The sequence below is a fragment of the Pongo abelii genome, chromosome 12 (assembly GCF_028885655.2).
Source record: "Pongo abelii isolate AG06213 chromosome 12, NHGRI_mPonAbe1-v2.0_pri, whole genome shotgun sequence".
Lineage (NCBI taxonomy): Eukaryota > Metazoa > Chordata > Mammalia > Primates > Hominidae > Pongo > Pongo abelii.
The window spans coordinates 44984288-45006098 of record NC_071997.2 but is presented as its reverse complement, the minus strand read 5'-3'; the positions used below and the strand labels follow the sequence as shown (position 1 = coordinate 45006098).

The window sequence follows — 21811 nt, the reverse complement described above, 5'->3', positions numbered from 1 at the left end:
TGTCCTGTCAGTTTCTGATAGAAGAAACGTAGCAGTTAGGATATTGTTTGGCTCCTTGCAAGAGAAAATAAGGTTTAGACAAGCAAGTACAAGGCTTGTTGAGTTGCTCAAGGAAGCCACCAAGGTCCCAGGCCCCTTCTATCTTTCTGCTCTCTTATCATCAATTTGTGGCTTTCTTCTTCATGATACAAGGTGGCAGGCAGCTGTGCCTCCGGGCACTGGAAGAAAATTCTCCATGAATATTTCATAGTTTTTCATGGTTCAGGCTTTCTGAACAGAGGAAGTGTTTGGATTGCCATGGCCTTAGAAACTGGAGACAGTGTCTCCGTAAAGGTATAGAACTCCTGAGAGATTTGGAGAGTTAAATTCCTCTCTTTCTCCATCTTGGAGACATTTCTTACAATCCAGGATGATCAACCAAGTGATGCCTTCCTCTTCTCCCTTGAAGGATATTTCTTTAATGAGTAATCTCTCCCTAGAGAGAAGGATGAGCAGATGTACCAGTGGCCTCTGAAACTCCTAATTTGGGGATATAAACTCTGCTTTTACTTAACTCTATTCAATAGGGATAAATGGGTAGACATGTCTTTCCTATCTGCTTGAACAAAAGTATCTTTGAATTTAGCACAAATGCTTTCGGGCATACAGAGCAATGCTTAGCATGGGCCAAGGGAAGGAAAAAGGCATGACTGGAAAACCAGCACCCAGTCCTTATAACAAACATCTCTTATAAACACACACTGCTCAGATGGTGAAAGAACAGCACCAGAAGTAAAAATAACTACAGAACTATTTGTACCCTTCTCAAATGTATTCTGCTGGTTTCTCAAAAGCTATTGAGTAAAACTAGATATCAGAATACTAAAAGGCATCTCTCATCTATATTAATTCTGCAGCATTCACTGCTATTTAATAAATTCAGCAATGGAAGAATGTATTTGGAACAATAGGAAAGAGTACATAATATTAATACATATGAGAAGCTCCCAGCAACAGAGGATGCTTTGTTCTCTGAGTTTTTAGAAATGATTTCTAAAGTTGTTTACTAATGAATTAAATCATGCCTGAATCAGGCTTTCTCTGGTGGTTTTATTCTCTCAGTGGCAGCAGCATGCTCCTTCCAAGGACTCAATCTACCCTGAAGGCCTTCAAAGCCTTCCTCTCTGGGCAGCTGTTTTGGATAATGCAACCCGACTCCTAGCCAATCAGTTTTTATATTTTTTGCAGATTTCAAATACAATATAATTCACATAGCATGAAATCCACCTCTTTAAAGTGTACAATCCCATGATTTTTAGTAAATACATACAAATTTGTACATCCATTCCCACTATCTAATTCCAGAAATTTTAATCACCCCTAAAAGAAACTATGGAATCATTAGCAGTCACTCCCTATTTTTCTCTTGCCCAGCCCCTGGCAACCACTAATCTATTTTCAGCCTCTATAGATTTAAGTAAATCTATACGCCCAGAACAAGTTTCTGGGTATTACCTATAAATAGAACCATACAATATACAGCCTTTTGTGTCAGGCTTGTTTCACCTGCATAATGTTTTCAAGGTTCATCCATGTCAGTATGTATTCATTCATACTGTTCATCAGTATTTCATTCCTTTTATGGCTGAATAATTTTCCACGGTTTGGATAGATCACATCTGTTTATCCATTTTTCAGTTCATGAACATTTGGGTTGTTTCCACATTTTGGCTATTATGAATAGTGCTGCTACAAACATTCTTACGCTGTATTTTGCATGAACCTATGTTTTCCATTCTCTTGGGTATGTACTTAAGAGTGGAATTGCTGGGTCACATTTTGAGGAACTGCCAAATTGTTTTTCCAAAGTGGCTGCAGCAGTTTACATCTTCACCAGTAACGTAACAGTGTTCCAATTTCTCCACATCCTTGACACTTTTTATCTTTTTCGATTCTAGCCATCCTAGTGGGTGACAAGTGGTATCTCATTGTCGTTTTGATTTGCATTTATCTAATGACGAATGATGTTAAACATCTTTTGATGTGCCCATTGGCCATTTGTCTATCTTCTTCAGAGAAATGTCCACTTATGTTCTTTGCCCATTTAAGACTTAGATATTTTTATTATTGAGTTGTAATAGCTTTCTATATATTCTGGATACTAGATTCTTATCAGGTATATGATTTGCAAATATTTTCTCCCACTTTGTAGGTTGTTTTTTCACTTTCTTAATAGTCCTTTGATGCATAAAAGTTTTAATTTTGATGAAGTTCAATTTATCTGTTTTCTCTTTTGTTGCATGTGCTTTTGGTGTCATATTTAGGAAACTGTTGCCTCACCCAAGGTCACGATGATTTAAACCTATGTTTAATTCTAAGAGGTTTATAGTTTTAGTTCTTATACGTAGGTCTTTGATCCATTTTGAGCTAATTTCTGCATATGGTGTGAGGTAGGGGTCCAAACTCACTCATTTGTGTATGGATGTCCAGTTGTCCAATTATAATTTATTTAAGATTATTCGTTCCCCATTGAATAGTCTTGACATCCTTGTCAAAAATCAATTGATCATATGGGTATGGATTTATTTCGAGATTCTTAATTCTATCCCATTGATCTGTTTGTCTATCCTTATGCCAGTACCAGGCCATCTTGATTAACATAGCTTTGTACTAGGATTTAAAATTAGGAAGTGTAAGTCCTCCCGATTATATTGGCTACTCTGGGTTCCTTTCACCTCTAAATGAATTTTACGATCATTTCTGCAAAAAAGGCAGTTGGAATTATGCCAGTCAGGTTTTGCTTGACAATTTGGGGCTATTTATTTGGCACTGTTGTTACTGAGTCAGGAACTCAAGAAGTGAGGGTGACTCAGGATACTTAAACTTAAATATTACCCCATTTCCTCAAACCACCACCCCATATATTTGGCAAAATGATGTATCATCAATTGAGGAGTTCAAAAATGCTCAGAGAGAATAGTGTGTCCTGATTTGGAATGTCATCTTCTCTCTCTTCTGCCCTGCTGTCTTTGTCCAGCTTGGACACCAGAAGCAGCCTGAGTTCTATCCTCTGCCCTGCACAAAGGCTGGAGGACTTTTAGCAGGTTGCTTTCTTCTCCGGAAGTCCAGGCCCTAACCTAATCCTTAGCAAGGGATCTGGTCCCTAACTCCTACATCCAGTGCATGGCAACAAAGGTAAATTCTCCTGTACAGCTTTGGAGAAGCCTCTCTAAAGATAGCTCTGCCTGGGTCACACAGAAGAAACAGCACTGCATGGACCCCAGGGCTCTGCTTCAGCATTGGCTGGAAGATCGTTGGCTTCAATGTTATAGACAGCTAAGCACTCTAATCAATAAGGTTGAAAAGAAAAAAACAAGCGGTTTCTAATCCTATAAAAACTAAATGTTGATACCATGTAGAAGTCTCTGAGAACTCCACATCCCTACTGTTGCTTGGCGATTCAGAATTCTTTCTTCCTCATGGGCCATGCAGAAGTTTCTGTTCTCCGCGGCTGTACTGTTCTTTATGTCCCAGGCAGAGATTCCTAATGAACCCTGTTGTTCCCTGAGCGTTTTGGTTCTCTCTTTTCTGGGGAGTTAAACTACAATTCACAGAAGAGCTTCTGGCCACTCCTCTTGCCCACAGAATCACAAAGGCCTGCAGGCCTGTGTAAGTGTGGCAGAGGGCTTGTGGGAGAGGTCCGTGGAAGGTGCATCTGTCCTTATGCAGACTCTACTGGTTGAGTCTGTAACACACGCTGTAACACACATGAGTGCTGTAAAACACGCTGCTGAATCTTATTTTTGCCATCGGCCTCAGTTTCCCTGGCCTCTGAGTGATTAAGTACACCTGATAGAAGGGATGAAAACCCTTTGGGGGTCCCTGCCTGGCCTATACCTGTCTCTCTTGGAATGTCCTCTCTGACCCCTGTGTGAACTCTGTGACAAGTCCTCAGCCCCAGCTTGGGACAAGAAAGCCAATCCCATTAGCTGAGCAGTGACCAGTCTCTCTCTCCCTCTCTTTCCAGAATCTGAGACCCACCCAGACTAGGGTCAGTCCATGGTAGCTGCATGAACCTGTGTGGATATGTCAAGTGGGCACCATGTATGGGCTGAATTTTGGAGAACAGGTAGGTTGAGTAAGCAGAAACCGCAAGTGTAGGAGGATGTCAGAGATAGGAGGAAGAAAGAGGGGGGAACAGGCAACATCAGAAGGCCACTGGAGGCCCAGCTGGGACTGCCAGAGTGACCTGGCCTACCCAGGACTAAACCTTTGCCCGAACCTCTCTGGTCTACCTCCTCTAATTTTGCTTCAGTGGGGTGGGCCCCAAGAGCTCAATGTGAATCCAGGGGCATTTGGGCATATCTAGAGGGCGTTTTTGTTGTTGCTGTTTTGTTTTTCCTTCAAGTTCTTGCCATTTTTTTCTCTTAAAGAATGAATGGGGGTGACGGGCTTTTATCCTAGAATAGACCTATGCTTAATAAAAAGTGTTTCTCAAAAAATATGAAGAATTTTCATACCCCCCAAAACCAACTGAAAATTTTTTATAAAGAATTTTTGGAATTGAGCTGATGTCACCTATCTGGTGAGTTCTGAAGTCCTAACATACTAACCGCAGTTTGAGAAGCAAGGCTCTCATGCTCTCCAGCTCTCTGATGCTGCAGACGACAGACAAGAATCCTAAAGGAACGCAGGGCCTTTCTTCTTCGCACTTTGCTGTCCATTTTCTAAATTGAAAAATGAGGTTCTGTGGGGCTCACAGCCCTGCAGCGAAGATTCCGAGGCTGAATGTCAATAAAGCGTTTACTGAAGCGCCTTAAAAAATGGGCCGCGGGGCTCATGCCTGTAATCCCAACACTTTGGGAGGCCGAGGCGGGCGGATCACGAGGTCAGGAGATTGAGACCATCCTGGCTAACACGGTGAAACCCCGTCTCTACTAAAAATACAAAAAATTAGCCGGGCGTGGTGGCGGATGCCTGTAGTCCCAGCTATTTGGGAGGCTGAGGCAGGAGAATGGCGTGAACCTGAGAGGCGCAGCTTGCGGTGAGCCGAGACCGCGCCACTGCACTCCAGCCTGGGGCGACAGAGCGAGACTCTGTCTCAAAAAAAAAAAAAAAAAAAAAAAAAGGCCGCGGGAGGGGCACAGGGCTTCTCCCTCGCGATGCTTCCGGGATCGCGCACCGCTGCCCACGCGCTCTCCTCCGTCCTCCGTCCTCCACCCCCAGCTCCATCCCCAGGTGCTTCCCGCTGCGAAGCTGAGAACCGTAGCTCCGGCCCCGACCGGAAGCCCCACCCCACCGCCAGGGACGCGGACTGCGGGGTGCGCACGTTCGTAGCCCGGGCAGCCCTACTGCGCACCGGGACTCGCGTCCCGCGCCCCGCACCGGTAACGCGCGCCAACCTCGCCGCCCTCCCGGGGTCGTCGCGGGCAAGATTTCTGAGCTCCGGACGCTCTCGCGGCTCCGCTCAGCCCTGATTCCCGCAGGCCCGCGTCCGTCGCCCCGCCCGTTTCTGGAACCTTTGGTTCCGGCGCTCGGACTTGAGGAACTTGGGAGGGTGGTGCGGGGGTTTCTGATGCTTTGCGTTTTCTGCGGCGTTTGAGCAGTCCTTGGAGAACCCCGAAAATGAAGTCCGTGGTGTTTTCAGGGGCTGGGAGTGGAACCTCAGGCGCCTGCGTGTCCCTTGAGGGTTTAGGCCACCCTCCTTGGCGGGATGACTGGCACCGGTAGCCTCAGAGAGCTCGGGGTCTGCCTCCACCCCCTAGGGGTGCCGTCGGCTCCTGGGGTCCGAGTCTCCGCTCTGTCCCACCCCTTCTCACAAAACCCCTCCACCTCCCTGAGGAGCGCCTGTCTACCCACCTTCTCGTTCCCAGCCTTCGGGCTACTCCTATTTTCCGTATTTATTTATCCTGGTTATTGGTCAGAGTTTTTCTGACCTTCTCTACTCTGGAATAGGGTCCAGAGGAGTCGCAAAGGAAAATTATTAGAATATAAAATCCCAGGGGACACGTAGTCCGGGTCTCCATCCCATGCTTGGAGCCCTCATAGAGCAGCCCAACAACAGCACTCGGTTTTCTTCCTCAGCTTCACCACCTCCTGTGGTTGCTATTTCCGCCTCTGGCTTACATTGAACCCAACCATGTGTATTTCTCTTTAGCTTTGCTCAGTTGGCCTGGGAATGCTGCCCCTGGAAGGCATTGGACTGAACAGGGACAGTCCTGTTGCGTGACGGGCATGGGTATATGCTAATCAGGCCAGCTCCTTCCATGACCTGCTCAGAGCCCCGTGCCAGCCCCTCTGTCCTCTGTTCCTGGACAGTTGTTCCATATCCTTCCCAGTGCCCCGGGTGTGATATTCCTTCCACCCAGGGAAGGGCATTTGAAAAATATTTTCTTTTGCTGTACCTTATTGCCTTGCTTGCTCCTGCCCTCACTCCTGCGACGGTTTCTTTGGCAGCTCAGGCGTAGCATTTAAGTCTGGTCCTATGAAGGCCTTCTTTCTGTTACTCCAGGGTCTTGGGCAGTTTGCGTTGGCTCTAACTCTTATTACAGAATTGCAGAAATTCCTCTCTTTATTGAGGGCACCGCTAGCACCTGCCCCCCGACCCTGGTTCTGTTTTGTGAAATACTGCCTGCTTTGCTTATCCACTGCAGTTAACTTTTGGAGTTACCCATATTTCATCTTTTTGACATGGACTCCCATACGGAGTGACCTTGTATCCTAGGTTGCCAGAGAGAGAGTTCTGGCTTATACCATTGTCCCAGCATAATCATTTTCAAAAGATTCATGGTTTGTATGATCAAGCTTGTCTCTGTCTCTAAGTTAGATACACTTACATTTGTAGTTAAGAGAGTGGCACGTGGCAGCCCACGTGAGACGTGCACTTGGGCCCACAGATGTCAGAGCCACAGACTAGGAAATGAGAATTCCTCCAGGTCAGTGCTCATATGCCTCATGTAGGTAGAGAGCTTTGGGTGGCTTTGCCCTTAGAGGGCAGGGGATCCCCTCCCACCCTGGCACAGAAAGTCCAAGCTGATACTGAGAGCTACGTCTAGTCAAATTCATCCCCATAGTTACTGTGGGGCTTCGAAGCCAGGGCCCCTAAATTCACTGTCATGATCCAGAGGAAGGTGTTTAGAGTTCAAGCCCAGCTCCTTGACATGGCATCTGGCTCCTGGGAAAGTAACTGATGTGGAAGTGTGACCAGAGTTAGGCCTAAGGGGTCCTGGGCTTCCCCAGGAACCGGAGAACTCAGTCTATGCAGGGCCAGTTAGTTTTAAAGACTGCATATCAGCATTTGTAACTGTCCTAGGATTAGGCTAAGAGGTAGAACACTGGTTATCCACTAGGATGACCAACCATCTTAGTTTGCCTGGGATTGAGGGGTTTCCTAGGACATGGGACTTGCAGTTTTAAGACCAGAAAACTCCTGGGCGAACTGGGATGAGTTGGTCACCCTCTTCTCAACCCTGGCTGCACGTTAGACTCTCTTGAGGAGCCTCTCATTTAGAGTCTAATTTAATTGATTCAGGTAGTTGTATTTTTTTAACGCTCTGAGGTTGATTCCAACAAGCTACCACAGTTGAGAACTACTAGCCTGTAGACAGTGTTTCCAATAACCATTGAAGATGTTTGGTTTTTGAGCAGAAGTGGACCCAGACATCCCTGAAAGGGGTATATGACTCTGTGTGTTTGTCCTTCACCTTAGCAAGAGGGATATCAAGCTGGCAGTTGCCTACTATTGCTATTATCTGTCCCCACCCCCAGGCCTTCTTTCTCACTGGTGAGGACCAAGCTTTCTCTTTTCCCGGCATGCTCCGATACCCTCTCCCTGAAGACAGGAGGTCAGTGGAATTGCCTCATTTTGATTGGTGGAATCATGATTTACACAGTTGCAGATGAAGCTGGCATGAGACTTGAGACAGGACTGCCATCTCTAGGTCTGGGACATGTGCCCCAGAGACTGGTGGTCTAGAGGCTGTGAGACTGTGTGTGCTTTGGCTTTGCCCTGTGGGGTGTGGGAGCTTGGAGACCAGGTGCCTCTGGGACTGTCCTCTCTGCAGGCCTCCGGGATCATGTGGTACGTCAGCACCAGGGGCAAAGCCCCACGGGTCAACTTTGAGGGGGCCCTCTTCTCTGGCTATGCACCCGACGGGGGCCTCTTTATGCCCGAAGAGCTCCCACAGTTGGACAGAAAGACCCTGTGCCAGTGGAGCACACTCTCCTATCCTGGCCTGGTGAAGGAGCTGTGTGCCCTCTTCATTGGCTCTGAGCTCATTCCAAAAGATGAATTAAATGGTGAGTGCTCCCACCTCTACTTTCACTCTTCCAGCCCCTGCCAGCTCAGTCTACAGAATTGCAAATCCATCATCAAACCACTAGGAAGTCTCTAGTCACATTTCTTCTCAAACTTTGTTTTATTTCTTTTCCTGACTCTAGAATCCCAGAATTGAAAATATTCTGAAAGATTTCATCCTATCTCCAGGGAGATGAATGTTGAAATTTTCTTCAGAGAATTCTTTCTTTCTCTCTCTTTCTCTCTTTTTCTTTTCTTTAAAAAAAAAAAAAAACCTCTTAAACACTAGGGATTTTAGAATCATCTTCAGTGACTTGAATGTTGGGGTGTTTCCTTCCTTCACATAAAGCACCCAGACCCCCAAATTGCTATTTTATTTTTTGAATGTTAATTCCAGAAGGGACTTCAAGACTGTCCTGGACCAGCTTGTTTTAAGCTATAATGTGCCTATGGATTTCCTGGGGGATCTTGTTAAAAACCAAATTCTGATTCACTAGGTCTAGGGTAGGAGTGAGAATTCTGCAATTCTGTCAGATGTCCAGATAATACCAGACTACTGGTCCATGAGCCACACTTTAAACAGCAAGAACAAAATCCATAATGTAATGGTGGTGGTTTGGGGTTGGGGAAGAGAAAGGACCACTTAAAATGCAGTCTGATGACCAGCAGTGATGGCATTGCTTGGGCACTTGTTGGAAATCCGAGACTGCCTCAGACTGATTGAACCAGCCTGCATTTTAATAAGATCCCAGGTGCTTGGTTTGCCAGTGACAGTTTGAGAAGCTCTGCTCTAGGACTGCTCCAGTCCTGCCTTAGGGAGGGCTGTATATCAACCATCCAAAGGCTCTGGCGTCACAGGTGTGAGATTTAGTAATGTAACAAACAAACAAAAAGCTTCCTATCTTTAGGAAGGAACATTAGATGGGATGTGACATTGATGTGTTATGTAGCTATTTAATTGACCCCTGATTGGAATACATGCTCACGAGACAGTCAAACAATGAAGAAGTATAAAAAATGAAAAATAAAGTCTTCTAGTACCAATTCTGGTCTCTGAGGAAATCACTATAAGGAATCTGTGAACAGTTTGGTGCATGTTTTCCCAGACTTTTTTCTAGTTTTATACAATTGTATTCAAAAATGGTATCATTTAAGATGAAGATTTTTGGCCTTTTAGTAGCAGGAGTTGGAAACTTTATATTCAGAGACTGAGAGGGAACTTGAGAAAGAGACCAGGCCCCTCATTGGCTATCCACCCCACTACCCTCACAGATCTGATCAACCGAGCCTTCAGCAGATTCCGTCACAGAGAGGTGGTCCATCTGTCCAGGTTGAGGAATGGGCTGAACGTGTTGGAGCTGTGGCATGGCGTCACATATGCATTTAAGGACCTGTCCCTGTCCTGCACAGCACAGTTCCTGCAGTACTTCCTGGAGAAGAGGGAGAAGCACGTCACTGTGGTTGTAGGTGTGTTTTGGGGGCATGAACGCGGAATACCTGAGTGCTGTGACTGTAGGGTGTCCACCTATAGGATGCTGTTCATAGAGCCACTCAGGAACTGTGGTACTGGTTCTTCCAGAGCAAGGTTCCTAACATTTTCTGGTGCCATAGACCCCTTTGCCAGGCTGATGGAGGCTATGGAACTTTCTCAGAGTAATGTTTGAAGTGCACAAAATGCTTAAGATGATGTGGTTCACAAGTTAACTTATGTCCTGAATTTTATCCGTGGATCCATGGACCCTAGGTGGAGTGCTAGGTTCATATCCTCCAAGTATTTGAAGTAGATGTTGCTATATTTGACAACAGTGCTTTGGGGACCATTTCTTTCCTCGTTCATTCCCTTTGTTCTAAAGGGGAAGAGTTCTCCTTTCTTCCCATCCAGGAACATCTGGGGACACAGGAAGTGCTGCCATTGAGAGTGTTCAAGGGGCAAAGAACATGGACATTATTGTTCTGCTGCCCAAAGGTCACTGCACAAAGATTCAGGAGCTCCAGATGACAACGGTGCTGAAGGAGAACGTACATGTGTTTGGAGGTGTGTGCTGAAGCAGAGGCTCTAGGGACAGTGCAGCCCTGCCTTAATTGGGTTTGCTTTGGGAGATGGGCTGGAACAAAACTGCACAATTGGGTAGCTGACCGTTCTCCTTTCATCAGTCATATTCGAGGTTGGTGTATATCTCAGCTCTGGGCAGGGTTCTGGCTACACAGTAAACTATTGGAGGTGACAGATGCATAAACCGATACCAACAGTACAACATACGAAGTACGGACTGAAAACCATATCCCAAAAAATGCCACCTCCATGCATGTCCGGCCTGCAAGTATCATGTATGTCAGCAGCCATGCAGAGTCATAACCTGAGCCAAGTGACTTGGGTTTTTTTCCAAGACTCTGAAGTTTAGAGGACACCAACATGTTAAATAATTATTTTAAGAGAATGTGTTGCCAGGTGCGGTGACTCATGTCTGTAATCCCAGCACTTTGAGAGGTCAAGGTGGGTGGATCGCTTCAGCCCAGGAGTTTGAGACCAGCCTGGGCAGCATGGCGAAACCCTGCCACTATAAAAAATACAAAAATTAGCCGGGCGTGGTGGTGTCCACCTGTAGTCCCAGCTCCTCCAAAGGCTGAGATGGGAGGATTGCTTAAGCCCAGAAGGCTGCAGTGAGCCAAGATCATGCCATTGGATTGCAGCCTGGGCAACAGAGTGAGACCCTGTCTCAAAAAAAAAAAAAAAAAAAAAGAAAGAGAATGTGTCATTATATGTTGACAGTTCCCGCTGTTCTTTACAGTATGGGAACAACTAAGCCATGCACTGGTTATCCGGTCTAAATATTTAAAATAGGGAACTACTTAGTGGTACCCACCACTGGTTATACTGCTACCTGAGTCACATCATGAGAATCACAGCATTTTGTGCTTGGAGAAAGGCAAAAGCCATCTTTTTTAACATCAGGCCATCTATTCCTAATGGATTTAATCATTACAGGGATTGAGAGTGGAGAAAGATGGGGTGAGCGTGGGTGGGCTGTACATTTTTATTTTTACCTCTCACCCCCCACTGGACCCCAGGTAGCTGCAAGGTGGGGACTTGGATTAAGTTTTGGCCTGGGCAGGCTGTGGCCTTGGGCAGGCTTTCCAGAAGGCCTGGCTTAGTTTGGTCACTCACCTGACAGAACAGCAAGTATGACGGCAGAGAATGTTCCTTCTACAACTGGCCTGGCTTCCTATGATAATCCTATAGAGGTTATTTTTATATAACGTCAACTTTGACAAGGAGCAAAAGCACAGTGAAAACAAACCTTATCCAAAGGAGCAGCATAAATATCCTCTGTCAGTTTGTTCAAGAGCAAGCAAACTGCCCCTCTGCTCTGTTCTTTAGCAGGTGCATACACTTGCCAGTGAAAGGTCCGTGGTTTAGCTAACGCAGGTGTTGATGTCATCTTACACATTTGCCTTGCTAATTGCTCATATTTGGCTGCATTTTCCTGCAGTTGTTGCAAGACTTTAATGCACAAGATTCAGGCTCCTGAGGGTCCTTGTTATACCCTAAGCACCAAAATTGCTAGTTACAGATCTAGGACTGTTTTTTCCTAGAATCAAAGCAGAGAATAGCGTTTTGTGCCTCTGTCCTGCCTCCTACTCCCTTCTTGTCTTTTTTGTACACAGACCTAAGGGTGTGACTGAAAGCTCCATTCCTGACTTGTGGATTGGAGAACAGTGCCCAGCTGTAAAGTAATGGCGGAAATGTGGAATCTGATGAATGCAATAAGTCATTAAATGCTGGACCTGAAGGGGGTGTTTCTGTTGTGTCCATGTTCAAGAAAATCAGAAACTAAGACAGCAGACTTCACAGAAATCAGTTTTGTTTATAAACGACACTATTCAGATCCTTTCTTTCCTTTCTAGAGCTTTCTGGTTTGGTTTTAAGGAGGATGTGTGTTAGTTGAGGATATAACAGCAAATATGTATTTTTCTATAGACTGGTAAGCTTAGGGAGTAGGGATGGACCACTTAGATTATTGTATGTGGACAGTTGGTTTATAAAGTCATTAATTTCCATGTACATTGTATACTTGGTTCTTCTTAAGCACAGAATAATCAACAAGTGCTAGGTATTTATTGTTATTTGGGATGCTCTTGGCTAGAAGTAGCAAAAAATTCAAATCAGACCAGCTTAAACAAGAGTATTTTCCAGCTTCTGTAACTGGAAGGCCAGGGGTGGAGTGGGCTCCCAGTTGCTTGATTCAGTGACTCACAATGCTCTCAGGAACCCAGGTCCTTCCCATTCTCTGCTCTGCCCTCATCAGTCCTAAGGCTCATTCCTCTTGTGGTCATATGGTGATTCCTTGAGGTAACCACGTCTCTCCCTTCCTGTTGCTCTTTTTTTTAAAGCAGCGAATCTTTTTTTAGAACCCAGCTAACACGTCCTTGTGGTTCACTGATCGGAATTTATTCACATGCTCATTGTGGAGCCAACCCTGACCCCGTGAGAGTACCAGGCACTGATTGGCTTGGTCCTGGCAAAGGAATGGAATCACCATGACTGGCCCCGGCCATTCTGGGTACACACGTGGATCTAGAGTCAGTCCCCCAGCTCCATTGCTGCTACACAGTGTTGAAGGGCAGAATGGTTAGCACCCTTAATGCCTTCTCTGGCACGTTTCCCAGTAAATTTCACCCCTCTCCCTTCCAAGTGTAGATCCAATGGAGACATACTTGGGTATCAGATAAGAAATCAATATTGGCTTGGTTGCTCATTGAGCTAGACTGGAGGATATAACTTGTATTGGTGGACAATTCACCATAAATGTATCCAGTAATTCACGCATAAATTACACTGATGTACACACCCAGCTTCAGGGAGGGGAAGTTCTGTCCATGTAAGCTTACCTGCCATGTAGGAGCAGAGAGCAGAACACCTACCCTGTGATCTAAATGAGGGCAGAGGGCGGACCACAGGGGAATGGTGACTGTTTCCACCCTGGCCCCTGATAGAGGACTGTGGAGCAAAGGCTACGTCTCTCACCGTTTTCCAATTAGGCACACAGTTCCTCCTCTGCGGAAGAGTGGGGGAAGTGGGCATGGATTACAAAGAGAAATTCTCCCAGGATCCCAGAAGGTTGACATTTGCTATCTTATTTTAGATAATGGTAGAAACATTGGAACTGGTCCTGGCTACCCTTTCTGTTCTAAGCTAGGGCAGATATTTAGGAACACAAGAATCTGAGGCATGGTTTCTGTCCTTGACGAGCTTAATATTGAGTCTAGAAAGTGAGGCCAAGCTATGTGAAAGTAAAGAAACCTAGGCTGCGCGAAGGTCCCAGGAGGATGGGCTCAGCCTGGCAGGGCCCTGTCGCAGGTGAGTGCTGACCTCCTGGGGTTCTACATGCTCCTGACGGCTGCCCTCTTCTCTCCCCGCTGGCAGTGGAGGGAAACAGCGATGAGCTCGATGAGCCGATCAAAACTGTGTTTGCCGACATGGCTTTTGTTAAGAAGCACAATCTGATGAGCCTGAATTCGATCAACTGGTCCCGGGTCCTGGTGCAGATGGCCCATCACTTCTTTGCTTACTTCCAGTGTATGCCATCCTTGGACACGCATCCCCTACCCCTGGTGGAGGTGGTTGTGCCAACAGGGGCTGCCGGTAACCTTGCAGGTAAGGAGTCCCCGGGGCACAAATGGGCTTTCCAGAAAAATGCCTGTGGCCCCAGTCCTTCTAGCTGCACTTTGGCTGCAACTGTGAGGAGAAAGAAGGTGGAGTCCCAGTTCTGAAGGTGATGGGAAACCCCACAGAAGAAGCTCCCAGAAGATTTCCCCCCTCATTGCCTGGAGCAGCATCCTGGGCTCCTGCTGCCAGCAGCAGAGGGTGATGGCTTAACCCCGCATGCTCCTGCAGCCTGACCTGATGTGCTCGCTGGCTCAGCAGAGTGTGGAGAGGCAAGGTCAAGGGTCAGCCGCTGTGCCTGGCTGGCAGTGCCCTCAATCAGAAATGTGGACTTTGCTCCCAACCCTGGCCAGCTACCCAATGTGAGGGCAAGCGGCTTGACTGGCACATTTGTTGCCATTCCTGGACACACCACCCTGACCCCATGTGAGGTGGAAAGAGTTCTGGACTTGGGGTTCTGGCCCCAGTTCTGTCCTTTACTAACTGAGAGGCTGTGGAGCAGTCCTTTAGACTCAGCCTTTGAGCTATAAAATGAGATTGTATCACTCATCCTATCTCCCAGGACTGCCTCGATGAGCAAATAAGATTCCTGTGTGCATGCAAACTTTGTAAGGGCAAAGTGCTGTACAGCTGTGTAGCATTAAAATCATTTTCTCTAATAATCATTAATATTTATCAAGCACTTAGTATGCAACTGGCACTGTTCTAAATACTTTTCATGTATGAACTCATTTATCCACCTGTGGAGAGGACACTTTCCATTTTATGATAAGGAAACAAAGGCACAGAGAAAGGAGTCATGCCCTGGTTACAGAGCTGGGCAGCAGCAGAGCCAGGAGCGTGACCCAGGCAGTCTGGCTGCAGAGCTGGTGAGGCTAGGGGAATTACTGTTCCTGATAGTTCTGGCAATGGCATTGGTTCTGATGGGCACCAAGGATGGTAGCTGAGAGTATGGAAGCATCTTAGTGATTAGGAAGCTTCCTGACTTCTGCCACTAACAGAAAGATGGAGAGAACAGCAGGCTAGCAGGCAAGGAGGGATGGGCTTCTTTGCCACTCATGGGGTAAAGCCCACCATGCTCCCCATTCCCATCACCCTCCAATTAGTGATGCACTGAGTTGTGCAGCCAGCGGCCCTCTGCAGCCCAGAGCCTACCACAGTGCTCGATACAAAATAAACACGTGACCAACATTTGCTGAGGATGTTCCTATTCATGTTTGCTCTGTCAGGAACCAACTCTTTGGCTTTAAGACCCTGGACCTTCCTGAGCCTCCATTTCTCCCCTGTCAGGCAAGGATATCATGATGTTCTCATGAGGATCAGGTGAAATAAGAAAGAGAAAGTTGAGATTAGTAGTTCGAGACCAGCCTGGCCAACATGGTGAAACCCTGTCTCTACTAAAAATACAAAAATTAGCCAGGTGTGGTGGCGCACGCCTGTAATCCCAGTTACTCGGGAGGCAGAGGCAGGAGAATCGTTTGAACCTGGGAAGTGGAGGTTGCAGTGAGCTGAGACTGTGCCATTGCACTCCAGCCTGGGTAACAGAGAGAGACTCAGTCTCAAAAAAAAAAAAAAAAAAAAAGTGTTTTGCCAGGTTAACAGTGATGTGGTTGTCCCTAACTCCCCTTAGCTACTCACCAGAGATAAACTGCTCATGAAAGCACCATATGTAAAACCTTCCTAAATGATGTCACGTGTCTGGGCTTTACACCTCTTAGGGGGAGGAATTCCTTGCTTGTTCCATGCAAACAAGAACTGCTGTTGGGGTGGACTAAGGTTGCTGCTCTGGCCTCCCCTGGTGCCTGTGCAGGGAGAGTAGTCTGAAACTGCTGGCTCTAGGAGGCTGAGTCAAGGGAGGGCATGTGCTCAGAACTTAGGCATATTTTGAATCCTGACTGACACTTAACAGGCTTTGGAACAGGTCATTTTGACCTCTTGGAACATTCATTTCCTCTTCCAAAAATTGGTGTTTTACAGTAGTCAGCCATCTATTAAATACTTTGGCACCTGGCAGGGGGCTGACACATAAAACAGCCTCAGGGCGTGGTGATGTGCTCCTATTCATTCTCATGCTTTCTCTCTCCTCTCTCTCTCTCTCTTGCTGTGTGTGTGTGTGTGTGTGTGTGTGTGTGTGTGTGTGTGTGTGTGTGTGTGTCTGTAACAGGTTTATTGCTAAATGATTCACATATCATTCACACATTTTAAGTGTATGATTCAGTGGTTTTTAGTATAATATATTCACAGACTTGTGCAACTATCACCATAACCAATTTTGGAATGTTTACATCACTCTAAAAAGAAACCCTGTACCCATTAGCAGTCACTCCTCACTTTTCCTTAGACCACCTCCTTCGCCAGCCCTTGGTAACCACGAATCTATTTTGTCTGTCTATATAGATTTTCCTATTCTAGACATTTTCTATAAAAGGAATCATACAGTATGTGCTCTTTTGTGCCTGACTTCTTTCCCCTAGCGTAATGTTTTCAAGGTTCATCCATGTTGTATCATATATCAGTACTTTTTCAATTGTATGGATATACCATACAGTGGTATATTTTGTTTATCAGTTTATCAGCTGATAGACATTTGGATTGTTTTAACACAGCTATTATGAATAATGCTGCAGTGAACATTTGTGTATAAGTTTTCATGTGAACATATATTTTTACTTCTTTTGGGTACATAACTAGGAGTGGAATTTCTGGGTTATATGATAACTCTGTTTAATATTTTAAGGAACTGACAGACTTTAGTTTTCCAAAGTGGCTGCACCATTTTGTCACCACCAGCAATGTAGAAATTTTCCAATTTCTCCACATCCTCACCAACACTTTTTATTACCTGTCTTTTTTATTCTAGCCATCCTAGAGGGTTTGAAGTAATATCTCATGGTTTTTGTTTATATTTCCTTCATGACTGATGATGTTGAATATCGTTTCATGTGCTCATTGGCCATCTGTATGTCTCCTTTGAAGGAATGCCTGTTCTTTTGCCCATTTTTAATTGAGTTATTTGTATTTTTATTGTTGAGTTGCAACAGTTCTTTATGTATTCTGGATACAAGTCCCTTAACAGATATATGAATTGCATTTTTCCCCATTCTGTGAGTTGCCTTTTCATTTTGTTAGTGTCCTTTTTAAAGCACAAAAGCTTCAAAAAGCACAAAAGTTTCCTAATTTTGATGAAGCCCAATTTACTTTTTTCTTTTTGCTTTTGTTTCTGAAAAGCCATTGTTCTCCTCCTCTCTTGTCTTAAGCTGGGTACATTGCTCAGAAGATAGGCCTGCCCGTCCGTCTGGTCGTGGCAGTGAACGGCAATGACATCATCCACAGGACTGTCCAGCAGGGAGACTTCTCTCTCTCTGAGGCTGTTAAATCAACCTTGGCATCAGCTATGGACATTCAGGTAGGCCTGGGGGAGGTGTGCAGATCTGGCCCAGGTGTTGGTTGGGTGGGGCTGGGTGGGGCTGGATGGGGCTGAGATCAGTGTGGACCTGAAACTGACTTTCTGCCCAGGTGCCCTACAACATGGAGAGGGTATTCTGGCTGCTCTCTGGCTCTGACAGCCAGGTGACAAGAGCCCTCATGGAGCAGTTTGAAAGGACCCAAAGTGTGAATCTGCCCAAGGAACTGCACAGCAAGGTTAGTCACTACCCACACACCACAGAGAAAGGAAGGGGTACAGGCACATAGCAGACTTGGGGTTTGGAAGTCTGGTCAAGGGAAGAGGACACCTGTTTCTTGAGTACCTGCTATGAGCCTGTCACTTTTATGGCCACTTTACATGGAATAATTTATTGAATGAGGAGAGGTAATAGAGAAAATGGTTTAGAGTCAAACAGGCTCAATTCCAAGTAAGCTATGAGACATTGGGCTAGTTTCCTAAACTCTTTGCTTCAGTTCCTTCATTTATAAAATGGGGATAGTAAGAATGCCTACCTCATAGAGTTCTTGTGAGATTTCAGTCAAATAATATATGTGAAGCACTTTGCATACTTCCTGGTAATATATGGCTTGATACATTAGCTTATTTTTACTTATTATTATTGTTAATTTCCAATAATACTGGCAACTGGAAGCCATTTTGCCCATCCAGTATGAACAGAGACCATTGTTTCCGTTGAGCTCTTCCTTGCTTCCTTTTCCTTCCTCTCTCTTTCCTCCCTCCCTCTCCTTCTTCCCTCTCTCCTCCCTCCTCTCTGTCTTTCTTTTTTCTTTCCCTCTCTCCTTCCCTTTCTCTCTCTTATTTTTCTTGGAAAAGGAGAAATTTTATTTCCTTGGAATGGTAGGAATCTAATTGGGAAGGATTGTTTGTATTTTAATGCAACCTGTTGATAGTACTTATTCTGTGTTTAAAAAAAAAAAAAGGATTTCTGAACCTGCCTTTAATTTTCTCTACCACATTCCCACTGAGTGGCCATCCAGACTGTGCATACCTCCAGTGACCAGACCCTCACTACCTCACACCAGCTGTCACCATTACAAAAGTCTTTACGTTGAGCTAGAATGTTCTCCTTCTGACTTACACAGTCTGATTGTACATCCAAGTGTTTCCAGTATTTAGAGAATCCTCATTTACCAAGTTAGTCTTCCCACTTCCTTTAGTGGTCCCTTGCATCACATAATTTTGCAAGGTCAATATCCACCTTAAAGTGTTGTTTTCAAAGTTGGATGCAGTTCTCTAGGCTGAGCCATACCAATGCAGACTAGAGTGGAATTCCGGCCTTCTGGAATCAGTGCTTCTTTTGATGCACCCAAAGATCAATTTATTTGGTTAATGGTTTGTTCTGACATTCACATTCCTTCTTCTCATATAAATGAGGTGCTCCATGAAGGCAGACACCATACCCCCCACTCCTTCATTCTCTCTCTGGCTATACACATAGGAGACACTTCACTTGCTGGAATGGCATTCATCCATTCATGTTATATATCTACTGTGAGCGAGGAACTGTGCTAGGTGCTAGAAACACAAAGACAAGTAAAATACATTCATTATCTGCTGGGAACCCTAATTCACAGCAGGTAGCTATATGAAAATCTATGATACCAGCCAGGTGAGGTGGCTCACGCCTCTAATCCCAGAACTTTGGGAGGCTGAGGCAGGCGGATCATTTGAGGTCAGGAGTTTGAGACCAGCCTGGCCAACATGGTGAAACCCCGTCTCTACTAACAAAACCAAAAATTAGCTGGGCATGGTGGCACATGCCTGTAAATCCTAGCTACTTGGGAGGCTGAGGCAGGAGAATCGCTTGAACCTGGGAGGTGGAGGTTCCAGTGAGCCAAGATCGTGTCACAGTACTCCAGCCTGGGTGACAGAGAGAGACTCTGTCTCAAAAAAAAAAGAAAAAAAGAAAATCTGTGATACTCTATGATCCCTATTGCAGTCAAGTATATGCAGGGTGTTTGGTGTATTGTAAGCATGCAATACATTTTCAGAAGATGATCAAATAAACCAAACACACCGAGGGAGCACAGACAAGGGAGTCTTCCTCTGTCTGAAGGAAGTGGGGAGGGCTTCCTGGAGGAGGTGCTCCGTGAGCTGAATAGGAACTGACAGGAAGGAGGTGTGCCAACAACCAAGCACCAGACGTGTGGCTGCCCCGAGCCTTCTGGCTATGGCAAGTTGTTGAACAAATCTATATTTGCTGATTAGGAGCCAAATCCCAACTAAATGGATTGACATAAAACTCAAACGTATCCTTCCTCCAAGTTGAGCTCAAAACTAGGAGGCTGGATTTTTACTGTGAGCCACATCTGAGCCATTCGGTCTGAATGTCCCACTGGATCCCTGGGGTTTGTGTGGATCTGTGGTGGAAAGTGGGGTTTTGTCATCTTTCCCTACTTCCCCCACCACACCTCATCTTTCTGACCTGGGACCCTTCAGCTTTCAGAGGCAGTGACATCCGTGTCAGTTTCGGATGAAGCCATCACCCAGACCATGGGCCGCTGCTGGGATGAGAACCAGTACTTGCTGTGCCCCCACTCGGCGGTGGCTGTGAACTACCATTACCAGCAGATGGACAGGCAGCAGCCCAGGTACAGGCCACGGAGACCTGGGCCACTGAGGGACCATTTGAATTTCAGGGGCCCTCTTCTTCTCCAAGCGGTGGGAGAGACAGGACTACGAAAAAATGGCTGTAATGGAGTGTGATGGGTGCTGTGTGGAACTGTGCCTTGGAAACTGTGGGCCCAGAAGAGGGAGCATGACAGGTATCCCAGGGACAGCAGCCATGGGCAGAGGTGGTGGCTGAGCTGGCCTCCAACCAGGAGGAGCAGTTTGCCAGGTAGCGTCATTGTAGCAATAAGTTCAAGGTGCCAATTGTCTGTCTGTGTCTCTGTCCTCCATACCCCCCCATCCCTAAACTTCCCCTGTTTCTTCTTCCTCCTCCACCTTCTCCTTTCCCATCTCTCTATTCTCTTAATGTCCTCCTGCTGCCACCTGCCCCCATCCCCAGCAGCACTCCCCGGTGCTGCCTTGCCCCTGCCTCTGCAGCCAAGTTCCCGGAAGCTGTCCTGGCTGCTGGCCTGACCCCTGAGACTCCTGCAGAGATTGTAGCCCTGGAGCACAAGGAAACACGCTGCACCCCGATGCGGAGAGGTGACAACTGGATGCTGATGCTTCGGGACACCATTGAGGACCTTAGCCGACGGTGGAGGAGTCATGCCCTCAACACCTCCCGGTAGCCTGGCTGGAGGTGGCTTTCTTTAGTCTTCAGATCCCAGGAAGATGCACCTTCTGAGCTGCCTTGTGCACCCTCCCCATTAAGCGTAGGTTAGGAGGTTTCCGGGAGGCTGCTCAGCTGGATCTGGAGCCAGCTGGCTTTGCTCCGCTCCCTGGCTACTCTGTGCCTGGTCACCAGGGAGGCTGAGTGAGGGGCTGTGAACAGTTGCCAGAAGCACCCCCACCCTCCCTGGCCCGTGCAGCAGTGTCTGAGCTGTAGTGAAAGTTTCAGGGCCTGCAAAAGAAGAGGCTTGGGCACAGGATTGACCATGGCTCCAGGGGTTTAGGACCCCAGACCTGTGAAGGTGGGAGCAGCTCACCACCTTCACGCAGGCTTTATATGTTCTGTGAGCCTCAGTTGATTTGGCCCCCAAACCAAATCCAAAGGTTCTGGCCCGCCTTGTCAGAGACTTCCACCCTGCTCACATCTTGGGAATCCCTGGAATAAAATGCTTGTTCAGTGTGATGGAGACGGCACGTCCTCTGGGCAGGTCCCTTCCTAGAAGAGCTGCAGGACTGTGGGCAGCCCTGGGGGCCGCTGAGTGGTGGGCTAAGGTGTGTGCGGCATCCCCCTGCTGCCCTGCATTGGCCCAGGCTTGAGGGGCAGCAGAGCAGGCATGGGCCAGTGGCCCTGGTGGTGCTGGCATTCATAGGGGTTGAGGTGGGGCTCACCAGATGGAGTCCCTGTGGGAAAGCATTGGCATCAATGTGCAAACTGCGTCAAGTCGCCCTGTTGCTCACACATCACTTGGGATTGAGCCCATTTGACTCAGGTTCCAATCCATTTCATCAGGTTCCAGTCCTGTGTGGGTTGAGGAGAGTTTTAGATAAACACATGAACGGCAACAGAAGCCCCATGCCTTGGACGCTGGGGGCCCCTAGGAGGGCAGGAGAGGCAGGCGTTGGATGGACGGATTTTTTGCCACTAGAGGATGTTGTTGCCGCCACCCTGGGGGCTGCTGTGAAATGATCTAATGGGTATTTGTCCTCCAGAGCCCCCTTCCCCTGCCTGCCTGAGGTCTGAAGGCGCTGCTCACCCAGGTGTGATCCCTGCCTGGCATTCCCCATCAGAACATCCCAGCCCCGCATCTCCGTGGGACTAAAGGGAAAGGCTCTGGCACCCTCTGCTGGAACACTGCACATTGAG

The 21811-nt window shown here is 46.7% G+C and overlaps 1 protein-coding gene across 8 annotated transcripts; it reads left to right on the top strand.

Moving 5' to 3' along the window:
• Positions 1–5193: 5193 nt before the first annotated feature.
• Positions 5194–21130, top strand: THNSL2 (threonine synthase like 2). 8 transcript variants are annotated; one of them, XM_054546546.2, is made up of 9 exons: positions 5197–5366; positions 8043–8277; positions 9548–9742; positions 10158–10310; positions 13701–13931; positions 17198–17346; positions 17457–17582; positions 19828–19979; positions 20399–21130. In XM_054546546.2, the coding sequence occupies exons 2-9, from the start codon at positions 8055–8057 to the stop codon at positions 20625–20627; spliced, it is 1458 nt and encodes a 485-aa protein (XP_054402521.1). In that variant the 5' UTR covers positions 5197–5366; positions 8043–8054; the 3' UTR covers positions 20628–21130.
• The last annotated feature ends 681 nt before the right edge of the window (positions 21131–21811 follow it).